Genomic DNA, 12,461 nt, shown 5'->3' with positions numbered 1-12,461 from the left:
CTTTGCCCTGCCCCCCAGCTCTTAGCTCCCCCCTGGGTTTCCGATCACTGCCAGTGGCAGGGGGCTTCTTCCTGCTTTCCCTTTTGCCTCCCTGCATTGTGCCTACATATGCAAATTAACCGCCATCTTGTTGGCAGTTAACTGCCAATCTTAGTTGGCAGTTAATTTGCATATAGCCCTGATTAGCCAATGAAAAGGGTAGCGTCGTATGCCAATTACCATTTTTCTCTTTTATTAGTGTAGATGCTGCAATAAATTTTGGGGGTGTATGTATATCTTTTCAAAGTAGTGGTTTTGTTTCATTTGGATAAATACCTAGAAGTGGAATTTCTCCATACTGTTTTCCATAGTGGCTGCATGCACCAGTTTGCAAACCCACCAACAGTGCACAAGAGTTCTCTTTTCTCTATATCCTTGCCAACCCATGTTATTTGTTCATTTTTTTATAATAGCCATTCTGACTAGTGGGAGATGGTATCTCATTGTGGTTTTGATATGCATTTCCTTGTTGAATGATGTTGAGCATCATTTCATATGTCTATTGGCTATTTCTATGTCTTTTTTTGTAGAGATGTCCTCTGTCCCCCCCAACGCTCCCCCCCCCTTTTATTTTTTTGGTCCCTGAAGGAGTGCACTGTTCCTGAAGATACTGCAATAGCATGGACAGAGCAAGCTCCTAGTCCATCTCCCTGTTCTAAAAATCCATTTGATATGTCCTCAAATAGAGTCTGTATCAAATGTTAAACTGATAAGAGCAGATCTCTATATTTGATATTAGCCAAAGGGCTGAGAAGCAATCTCTGCCCAATTTTTTAATCAGATAATTGACTTTTTGTTAGTGAGTTATATGAGTCCCTTATGTTTTGGATATCAATCTAATTGGATATGTTATTTTTGAATATTCAGTAGGTTGTTTTTTGTTTATTTTGTTGAGGGTTTTATTCACTGTGCAGAAGCTTTTTAGTTTGAGGAAGACCCGTTTGTTTCACTTATTTGAGGGGATATAGCCATAAAGATGTTATTCAGACTGATGTCAAATAATTTACTACCTATGTTTTCTTCTAGGAGTTTTATTATTTCAGGCCTTAAATTTAAGTCTTTAATTGATTTTTATTTTTGTATCTGGTCTAAGAGAAGGGGTCTGGTTTCTTTCTTTCTTTTTTTTTTTTTTTTTTGCATGTATCCAGTTTTCCAACACCATTTGTTGAAGAGACTGTTGTTAATCTATTCTGTAGTCTTGCCTCCTTTGTCATAGATTAAGTGACCATAGAATCTAGAGATTATTTCTGGGCTCTATTCTGTTACATTGATCTATGTGCCTTTTTTTACACCAGTACCATGCCAATTTGATTTCTATAGCCTTGTAATGTAGTTTCAAATCAGGGAGTGTGAGAATTCCAACTTTGTTCTTCTTTCTCAAGATTGCTTTCTCAGTTTGCTTCTTTCTCGATATTCCTGGTCTTTTTTGGTTCCATATATATTTTTGGATTGTTTGTTCTAGTTCTGAGAAAAATGTCATTGGTATTTTGATAGGGATTGCATTGAATCTGTAGATTGCTTTGGGTAATATGGTCATTTTAATGATAATCCTTCAGATCCATGAGCACAGTATATGCCTCTATTTGTATCCTCTAATATTTCTTTCTTCAATGTCTTATAATTTTTTGAGTACAGTTATTTTACCTCCTTTGTTAAATTTATTCCTAGGTATTTTTTTTAATCTAGTTGTAAATGTGATTGCTTTCTTAATTTCTTCTTCTGATAATTTGATTTGCTATCAGTATATAGGAATGTGACAAATTTCTGTGTATTTTGCTGTTCTATTTAATTATATTTTTCTATTTTTGTGGAGTCTTTAGGGGTTTATACATATATCATCTGCAAATAGTGATAATTTTACTTACTCTTTTTCAATTGTGGATGCCTTTTATTTGTTTTTCTTGTCTGACTGATTGCTGAGGCTTAGGACTTCTGATACTATATTGCATAATAGTGGTGAGAGCGGGCATCCTTGTCTTATTCCTGATCTTAGAGGAAAAGCCTTTAGTTTTTCACCATTGAATATGATGTTAGCTATAGACTTGTGATGTTTAGCCTTTACCAAGTTGAGGTAAGTTCTTTCTATACCCATTTCGTTTAGAATTTTTATCATAAGTAGATACTGATTTTGTCAATTGCTTTTTTTTCATCTATTGAGATGATACGATTTTTTGCCCTTGGTTTTATTGATGTGATGAACCACATTGTTTTACAGATGGTGAACCTCCATTGCAGGAGTAATACCCACCTGATAATGTATATAATCCTTTTAATGTATTGTTGAATTTGGTTTGTTAGTATTTTGTTGAGAATGTTGGCATCTATATTCATCCAGGGATATTGGCCTATAATTCTTTGTTTTGTAGTGTCTGTCTGGTTTTGGTATTATAGTGATAATGACTTCATAGAATGAGTTTGGAAGCATTCTTCCTCTTCAATTTTTTTGGGGTAGTTTGAGGATAATTACTAATTCTTCTTTAAAATGTTTGGGAGAGTCCTACCTGGTTTGGCTCAATGGATAGAACGTTGGCCTGTGGGCTGAGGAGTCCCGGGTTCGATTTTGGTCAAGGGCACATGTCTGGGTTGCGGGCTCGATCCCCAGTGGGGGGTGTGCAATCAGTGATTCTCATCATGATGTTTCTATAACTCCTCCCTTCCTCTCTCTGAAATCAATAAAAAGATATTAAAAATAAATAAAATAAAATAAAATGTTTGGGAGAGCCCGCCTGGTATGGCTCAGTAACATCAACATATGAGCCAGGAGGTTGATTCCCAGTCAGGGCACATGCCCAGGTTGCAGGCTCGATCCCCAGTAGGGGGCGGGCAGGAGGCAGCCAATCAATGATTCTCATCATTGATATTTCTGTCTCTCTCTCCCTCTTCCTTCCTCTCTGAAACCAGTAAAAATATATTTAAAAAGTCTATTTTGTCTGATCTGAATATTGCTACCCCAGCTTTCTTTTCGTTTAAATTTACATGAAAAATCTTTTTCCATTCCTTCACTTTCAGCCTGTGTGTCTTTCAATATAAAATGAAATGAGTGTCTTGTAAGTAGCATACGGTAGTCAGCTTTTTGTCTATTCTGCTATGCTGTCTTTAAAAATTTTTTTAATGTATTTTTATTATTGAAAGTATTACAGATGTCTCCCTTTTTCCCCCATTGATCTCTTCTAGCCCGTACCCATCCCCCACCCTAGGCTCTCACCACATTGTGTCCATGGATTATCCATATGGGCATATAAGTTCTTCCTACCCATGCACCCACCCCGCCTCTCTTGAGATTCCACAGACTGTTCTATGCTTCTATGTCTTTAGTTTTTTAGTCCGTGTTTTCTTTAGTGTTTCAATTAGATTCCTTTCTCATTTTTTTACATGTTTTTGGCTTATGGTTGACATAAGGTTTATATAGTCATCTATATTTAAAGCAGTCTATTTTAAGCTGATAGGCATTTAAATTCAACTGCATTCTAAAAGCACTATTTTTTTACTCCTTTCTGCCACTCTTCATATTTTTGATGTCATGTTTTGTCTTTTTGTGTATCTTCTGATTATTTATTATAGTTAATTTTGCTACTGTTGTCTTTTAACTTTCATATTAGTTTTTAAGTGATTGATTTACTGTGATTATTATTTACTTGCCTTTACTAGTGAGATTATTGTCTTTCCTATATATTTTTGCATTATGTCCTTTGTTTTTTCTGTATAAAGAATACCTTTTAACATTTCTTTTAAGGCTGGTTTAGTGGTTATGAACTCCTTTTTAAAATTATTTAGGCTTCAGTGTATAATTCTATAATACATCACCTGTATATTGTATTATGTGTTCACCACTCTAGGTCAGGTCTCCTTCTATCTCCATTTATCATCCCTTTGCCCTCTTCTATCCGCCCTTCCCATGCCCCTTTCCATGTCTGTGAGATACATATATATATATATATTTTTTTTTCTAATTTAATCCCTTTACCTTTTTCATTTACTCATCCACTCAGTCCCCAATCCCCCTCCTCTGTGACAGCTCTCAGTCTGTCTCTGTATGAGTCTGTTTCTATTATGTTTGTTAGTTTAATTTGTTCATTAGATTCCACATATAAGCGAAATCGTGATTCTTTTGTTTTTATTTGTCTGGGAAACTCATCTCTACCTCAATTCTGAATGATAGCCTTGTTGGATTTAGTATTCTAGGTTGTAGATTTCTTTTGTTCAACACTTTAATAATTTCCTGCCACTTCCTTCTGGCCTGTAAAGTTGCATCTTAAAAATGAGCTGATAGCCTTATAGGCTATCACTTGTATATGACTTGTTTCATTTTTGCTCCCTTTAAGATTGTATCTTTATCTTTAACTAGAGGCCCAGTGTATGATGAATTCATGCACAGGTGGGGTCCCTAGGCCTGGCCAGCGATCAGGGCCCATTGGGGCCATCTCATCCAGTCCCGATCGGGGCCGGGCTGATCAGGGCCTGCCATCCAGCAGGAGGGACAGGGGAGGGACCACGGGAGGTTGGCTGGCCAGCTGGCCCTGATCGGGGCAGATCAGGGCCGGCTGGCTTGGGGGAGGGACCGTGAGAGGTTGGCCAGGGGGAAGGACTGGCTGGGGGGAGGGACCATGGGTGGCTGCCGGGAGGGGGAGGAACCATGGGAGGTTGACCGGCTGGCCTGGGCGGGGGAAGGGATGCGGGAGGTTGGCTGTGGGAGTGCACTGACTACTAGGGGGCAGTTCCTGCACTGAGCGTCTGCCTCCTGGTGGTCAGTGCACGTCATAGCGATTGGTCAACCAGTCGTTCCTGTTTTTTGGTCTTAATAGTCACTTAGGCTTTTATATGTATAGATACTTACTGTTTTAATTACAACATGTCTTGGTTAGGGTCTCTTGGCTTCATGTTGTTTGGAACTCTGTTTCCTGGATCTGAATGTCTGTTTCCTTTCCTAGGTTAGGAAAGTTTTTAGCCATTATTTCTACAAGTATTCTTTTTTGCCCCTTTCTTCTCCTTCTGAAATACCTATAATGTGAATATTAGTGTTTTTGATGTTATCCCAGAACTCTCTTGATATTATCCTTATTTAAAAAAATTTTTTTTTTAATTTTGTTGTTTTGATTAGCTAATTTCCTCTATTTTGTTTTCCAGGTTGGTACTCTATAGTTCTGTATTAACTAATCTGTTGTCAATTCCTTGTAATGTATACTTCATTTTAGTTATTGTATTCCTTATCTCTGCTTGGTTCTTTTTTAAAAAAAATGTATTTTATTGATTTTTCACAGAGAGGAAGGAAGAGGGAAAGGGAGTTAAAAACATCAGTGAGAGAGAAACATTGATCAGCTGCCTCCTGCACACCTTCCACTGGGGATGTGCCCGCAACCAAGGTACATGCCCTTGACTGGAATCAAACCTGGGACCTTTCAGTCTGCAGGCTGACGCTCTATCCACCAAGCCAAACCGGCCAGGACTCTGCTTGGTTCTTTATTACCTTTTCTGTCTCTTCGTTGAAGTGCTATCTAAGTTCCTCTATTCTACTCAGAAGTTTATTAAGCATCCTTATGACCATTTCATTGAATTCTTTATTAGGCAAATTATCTCCATTTCATTAGGACTTTTCTCTGGAATTTTATTGTTGTTCCTTCATTTGGGCCATATTCTTTTGTCTTCCCGTTTTAGTTGACTCTCTGTGTTTGTTCCTGAGTTGGATATAATAGCTATCTCTCCTAATCTTAAAAATTGGTCTCTATGTAGACTGTGTGTCAAATAATTTTTGCCGGTTTTAGTTGAGGTGGGTGCATATACTGCCTGGTGTCACCTGGCCTGAAAGAGTGGGTTCCAGGTGGGACAGCCTTGTGTGTGCATGCTGCCTTTCCCTTCTAACCCTGGTGGGGCTTCTTTTTGTGCTCTTGGCTTAATCTTTTGCTTTATTGTCTGTTATCAGCAGGGTGTTACAGGTCCACTTTATATGATTGTGTCTCCCCACCCGCTTCCCCCCTCTCCAGGTTGAGTAAGCCTACTGTGTGCACACAGCTCCACTTTGCTAGTTTTGCTTCTTCTCTGGGCACTACAACTCCTTGTGCACTCAGCTGTGCCCCACTCACTCTACATGGCTCGCCATATGTGTGTGCCCAGTTGCTCTAATTGTCCTCTGCCAAAGCAGGGTTTGCATCTCAATGCCCTGCTAGCTCTGGGTGGAGCAGCCTTGCATATGCACACAGTCATTTGTCATGAATTCTGTACCCAGTCTTGGTGGGGTATCCCTGCACGTGCACAGCAGTACCCCACTCACTCTCTGCAAGTGGCAACCCTGCATGTGGATACTGCAAAGTTTTGCTAGCTCTGACTTCTCTCAGACAGGGCAGTCTCACGTGTATGCGCAGCTGCACCCACTATCTCTGCACTTTCTCTCGACAGGGTAGTCCTGCAGGCAAGTATCACAGCATTTAGATGGCTCTGCACTCTCTCCTGGTGGGGGAGCCCTGCTTGTACATGCAGTAAAGTGGGTGTACAAAGCAGCACCTTCCTGTACTTGCTGAATCAGTTCCCCCAGTGGAAGGATCCCCTTGTATGTAAGCTATGGTGCCCTCCTGTTTCTGCTGGATCTAGCTCTCGGAAGGGTGGCTTAAGGACATGCTACAGCACCCTGCAGCTTGGCCAGAAAACCTGGATGGCTCTCTCACCCACTGTCCACATGTTGAGGAAACATATCTAGTGATGCTCACCAGTTGCTTTGGTTCTGGGTTGTGCCCTCAGCTCCAGTGGTTTCCAACTTCCTCTCTGTGGTCTTTCTCTCTTGCTTGTTGTGCAGATGTAGTTCAGTTGACTCACAGTTATCTCTCAGGAGGAATCGCTGCTCAAAATATAGGTGTACATTCGGTGTATTGGGAGGGGTTGAGTTCAGCAGCAAACTTGAATGTCATCTTAAACCTGCCTCTGAATATCACTGTATTGATAATAACAAGGGTGAAGCTGTCTCCAGAGCTTTCAGTGTATTGAATTTCAAACAATGTACACAAGGCAGAAAATCTACGTTTTTGCTTTAAATCATAAAATTGTTCAAATATTCCACTAATATTAAAATCAGTAACTGAAAATCATTAATAATTTGCTTGTTTTTTACAGAAGTCTTATGTTAGAAAAACTCGGTGAAGGGGAAAATGGTAGTCAATGTGGAGAAAACTTCAGCTTTAGTCCAAACCTCAGTCTAAACAAGAAAACACTTTCTGGACTGAAACCATGCATATACAATGCATGTGGGAACGTCTTCATGGATCATTCATCCCATAATAGGCACGTCAGATGTCATGCTGGACGCAAGCCCTCTGAGTATCGGAAATATAAAGAGAAGCCATATAAATGTAACATATGTGGGAAAGCCTTCAGTTATCTTCAGTGTTTGGAAAATCATAAAGGAACTCACAATGGAGAAAAAACCTGTGAAAGTAAGGAATGTGGGAAAACCTTTAGTTCTTCAACTTCATTTCAAATTTGTGAGAGAAAGCACCCTGGAGAGAAGCCTTATCAGTGTGGACTCAGTGGAAAAGCCCTCAGAAATTATCCAAGTTTTCAAAGCCATAAAAGAAGTCATACTAAAGAAAAACTACATGAATGTAAAATATGTAGTAAAGCATTCCAATATTTCAGTAATCTTCAAATACATGAAAGAACGCACACTGCAGAAAAGCCCTATGAATGTAAGGAATGTGGAAAGGCTTTCAGATCTTGCAGTTCTTTACTACCACACAAATGGGCTCACACAGGAGAGAAACCCTATGTATGTAAGGAATGTGGAAAAGCGTTCAGATATCCTAGGTCCTTGCAAACACATGTAAGGTCTCACACTGGAGAGAAACCCTTTGAGTGTAAAAAATGTAGTAAAGCATTCAGCGATATCAGTTATCTTCGAAAACATGAAAAAACTCACAGCGCTGAGAAACCCTATGAATGTAAGAATTGTGGAAAAGCCTTCAGATCTCCCCGTTACTTAAAATCACATGAAAAGATTCACACAGGAGAGGAACCTTATGAATGTAAGGAATGTGGAAAAGTCTTCAAATCTTTTAGTTATTTACAAACACACCAAATTTCTCACCCTGGATGCAAACGCTATGAATGTAAGGAATGTGGAAAAATCTTCAACTATTACAGTTCCTTACGAATACATGAAATATCTCACACTGGAGAGAAGCGCTATGCATGTACAAAATGTGGTAAAGCACTCAAGTATCTAAGTAATCTTCGAATACATGAAAAAACACACACTGCAGAGAGACACTATGAATGTAAAGAGTGTGGAAAGGTCTTCAAATCTTATCGTTCTGTACAAACACATGAAAGAACTCACACAGGAGAGAAACCTTATATGTGTAAACATTGTGGTAAAGCCTACGTTTCTCACAAATCCCTTCAAAGACACATGAAAATACATCCTTGCAATAACACCTTATCAATGTAAGGAATGTGGGAAAGCATTCACTCGCCTTAGTTTGTATCAAAGATACGAAAGATTTCAAACTGGAGAGAAACCCTATGAATGTAAGCAATGTGGTAAAACCTACACAGAACACAGTTTCTCTCCAGATGGGAATAAACTCATACTAAACAAAAACCTACGAATGTAAGGAATATGGAAAAGCCTTTGTTTGTAACATACCCCTTTGGAAAATCATGGATTGTGAGTGCACAGTGGAGAGAAACCATATACAGTCAAACTTTGGTTCTCAAATGTCTTCCATCTTGAACAATTCAGTTCTCAACGAAGTTATTTACAGAAAAATGTATTCCTTGTTGCCCTGGCCAGTGTGTCTAAGTGGTTAGAGCCATTGGCCCACACACCAAAGGGTCATGGGTTCCATCCCTGGCCCTGGTTAGGGCACATGCACAGGGCAACCAGTCAACATCTCATATGGATGTTTCTATTTCTCCCTCCCCTCCCCTCCCACATCCCTCCATCCCTTCCACTTTCTCTAAAATATCAATGGAGAACTAGATTTCAACAACAAATATACAGGGTGTCCCAAAAACATGTATCCATACTTTAACAGGTTATAGCTCAGTTGATGTTTTTCTTCAGCCAGACTAAGCTTTGAATAAAGTAAATACATCCTAAAATGCTACTGGAAGTTAGGATGGTGGATACCAGAGTGGGAGGAAGATGGGTGAGTATAAAGAGGGTAAAAGGTATCAAGTATGTGATGATAGGAGACTAGCCTTCTAGTGGTGAGTACATAATAGGTTATACAGATGTATTATAAAGTTGTACATCTGACGTGTCCTTCCCACTCCCCAAAATAAATACACAGACAGCTGATAACTCAATTTTCACTCCTTTTCAGTTTTAAGTGATTTGAAATAATGAGTAAAACCAGATTAAACTTTGAACAAATAAAATTTATCCACTAGACTTTTTTTTGTAAGTTTACAGTACAAAACCAGCAACACAAATTGAGGGCACACAAATACTGAACAAAATGATTCTTGATGTTGGCGATTCCATTGCTTCACATTATCAGCAGTGCCGGTCATTAGTTTGAAAAACAGGCATTGACAAAAGTACTCATTTCTGTAGGTTCTCTTACATTTTGAAAATGAACTGTATATTGAAAACTGACTTTATAATCATTCAAAGTCTATAGATTTTGGGGAGACCCTATCTATATATCTAGATACAGATGTAGATATAAATTATGTATATATATAACATATATACATATATATATACACACAGTAAATATATGTATATTTCAAATACAAATTTGAAAACAAAAACAAAAAGGCAGTTTGGTGTAACTTGGGATTTTCCTAGTGACCTTGTGACAGTTCCTGGGTATCTATAGTCCGTTATATGCATTCTTCCTTCCTATACTCCCTTTTTGGGGATGATGGGTATAAGAGCCTTTTTCCATTTTCCTTACAAAGGAGTATGTTACAATTATGTAAAGTTTGTGAAAGAATATATTGTGTGAATTATTTTCCATATTTTGTCCTTTGCTTTTTATTTTTCTCTTGACTGGCATATGTTGAATACATTTTTATTTAAAAAGAGAGACCTGAGCCAAACCGGTTTGGCTCAGTGGATAGAACGTCAGCCTGCGGACTGAGAGGTCCCAGGTTCGATTCTGGTCAGGGGCATGTACCTTGGTTGCGGGCACATCCCCAGTAGGAGGTGTGCAGGAGGCAGCTGGTCGATGTTTCTCTCTCATTGATGTTTCTAACTCTCTATCCCTCTCCCTTCCTCTCTGTAAAAAAATCAATAAAATATATTTAAATTGTTAAAGAAAAAAAAAGACCCTTGATAACGGACAAAATCTCTAGAGTTGGAGATATGCCTTCTATGGGTAACATTAAGAACTAGATTTTCCAGAATTTATTTCCACTATGATTCCATAGTAGAATTTACTTGCATGAGACTTGGAAGGCAGAAGCAAAAACAGCATAAGATAATGGAGAGCCACCATACAGGGGGAGAGACAGATAACCAGCTATGATACACCATTTCCTAGCTAAAATTTTAGAATCTTTTTCCTTCCCATCAAGAGTATCTTCTAAACTACCAATTGTTTGATTTTTATTTTCTTAGAGGTGTAGTTTTCCTTACACCTATTTCAGCCTTTCATCTTGTATTCTGTGATTTCCCCCTTCTCTGGGTTATGTCCGTATAAGCTCTAATTGGTATAGGAAACAGCTTTATGCTGTTAATTGTGTTAGTATGTTTTCCTGATTCACCATGCTGTCTACATTGGTGCAGTCAAAAAATGATATGGGTGCTTGTTTCTCTGTGGCATGTGCAGTGGTTACCTTGACCCAGTCCTTCCATGTAAGAATCTGCACCTTCCTCCTGTCAGAAAGACTGGGTGTTTTCTGTTACTTGAAGCTGGGTGTAACCCCTCAGTATATGTTCAGTTATGTTTGAATTTTTGTGATTAATCAATAAAAATTTTTTTAAAGTATGTGCATTTTTTGTCAAATATTTGTGAATTTTCAAACTGCACTTATAAGTTCAGGTGTATTTTTTCTAAGACAAATTTTAAAAAATTAAATACATTGGAATAACATTGGTTAATATGTTTCTGGTGTATAAATTAAAAATATATCATCTATATATTTCATTTTGCTTGCAAATCTTTTTTACTTTTTTATGGGTACAATTTTTGTCTCTAATTTGTTTTTCATAATATAAAAAACATAAATCATGGTTTCCTCATTACCTCTTTCTGTGTGATCCACAGGCTCGCACCTGTAGCCAAAAAGAAATGTAGTCCTCACATCTGTTAATAGTATTATCAATAAGACAAGAAATAACGTGTTGGAGAGGATGTGAGGAAAAGGTAACCTCTGCAAACTGCTGGTGGAACTGTAAATTGGTGCAGCTACTATGGAAAACAAAAAAATTTTCCTCAAAAAATTTAGATACCATATGACCCAGCGATCCCTCTTTTGGGTATCTCCTGGAAAATTTTGAAAACATTTATTTGTAAAGATTTATGTGCCCTGTGTTCATTACAGCATTATTGGCTACACAACAGCCAAGACATGGAAACAACCTAAATGTCTTTTGACAGATGATGTTAATGAAGATGTGAACATGTATAAATGGAATACTACTCAGCCATGAAAAGATTAAATAGTGACGTCTGTGACAGCATGGATGGATCTTGAGAGTATTCTAAGTGAAATAGGACAGAAGGCCAAGTACTGTGTCATTTCACTTTTATGTAGGATTATAAAACAAAAAGCAGCAAATGAATAAACTAAGCAAACTAAACAAATGCGAAGATATAACAGGATGGTGGATACCAGAGTGGGAGGAAGATGGGTGAGTATAAAGAGGGTAAAAGGTATCAAGTATGTGATGATAGGAGACTAGCCTTCTAGTGGTGAGTACATAATAGGTTATACAGATGTATTATAAAGTTGTACATCTGACATGTAATGTTATTATCCAATATTACCAAATAGATTTAATTTAAAAAGGGAAGTGTAATGAATTCTAATAAGAATGATCATAAACCATGAATGACTGTCCAGTGTAATAGTAACAGGGTACCCAAAAGGACCTTTAATAAGATTTTGGCTTGTGTTAGATGATTTGATTGCTATGCAAGGAAGCAAGACCTTTTTCTGTATTGAATGCTGAGGTAAACTTTATTCTACCATTGGTGGTAATTGTTTTCTAGGAGGTAAAACCAGTGTAGTCAAGTGCAAGTTAATTTATAAGGATCTCCAGTCAGTGACATTAGAAAGGAGAGAGACTATTGGTCATTGTTATGATTTGGAACTATTTCTTTAGAGGTATGAGCACAAAATATGCTTACAAATGATCCACAAACCCTGTTGCCTATTTCACTATTCACAGGTTTTTAATCACATGCTTAGACTTCCAGCACATATGAAATTGTGGGAAACGAGTAATGCCTACAACTTTTTATAAAGAGCAAAGAAATCAA

The 12,461-nt window shown here is 38.1% G+C and overlaps 1 protein-coding gene across 1 annotated transcript in view; it reads left to right on the top strand.

The window, feature by feature from the left end:
• Positions 1–12,461, top strand: part of LOC102762166 (zinc finger protein 14) — a 74,251-nt gene that overhangs the window by 22,510 nt on the left and 39,280 nt on the right. Inside the window, 5 exon segments of the mRNA XM_006763846.2 lie at positions 7,138–8,443; positions 8,445–8,583; positions 8,586–8,621; positions 8,624–8,677; positions 8,680–8,846. Of these exon segments, the coding sequence (XP_006763909.2) occupies positions 7,138–8,443; positions 8,445–8,583; positions 8,586–8,621; positions 8,624–8,677; positions 8,680–8,846 (1,702 nt within the window).

The sequence above is a fragment of the Myotis davidii genome, unplaced genomic scaffold (assembly GCF_000327345.1).
Source record: "Myotis davidii unplaced genomic scaffold, ASM32734v1 scaffold1379, whole genome shotgun sequence".
In the NCBI taxonomy this organism is placed as follows: domain Eukaryota; kingdom Metazoa; phylum Chordata; class Mammalia; order Chiroptera; family Vespertilionidae; genus Myotis; species Myotis davidii.
Note: the sequence above shows the minus strand (reverse complement) of the source record. Positions and strands in the feature narration are given on the sequence as shown.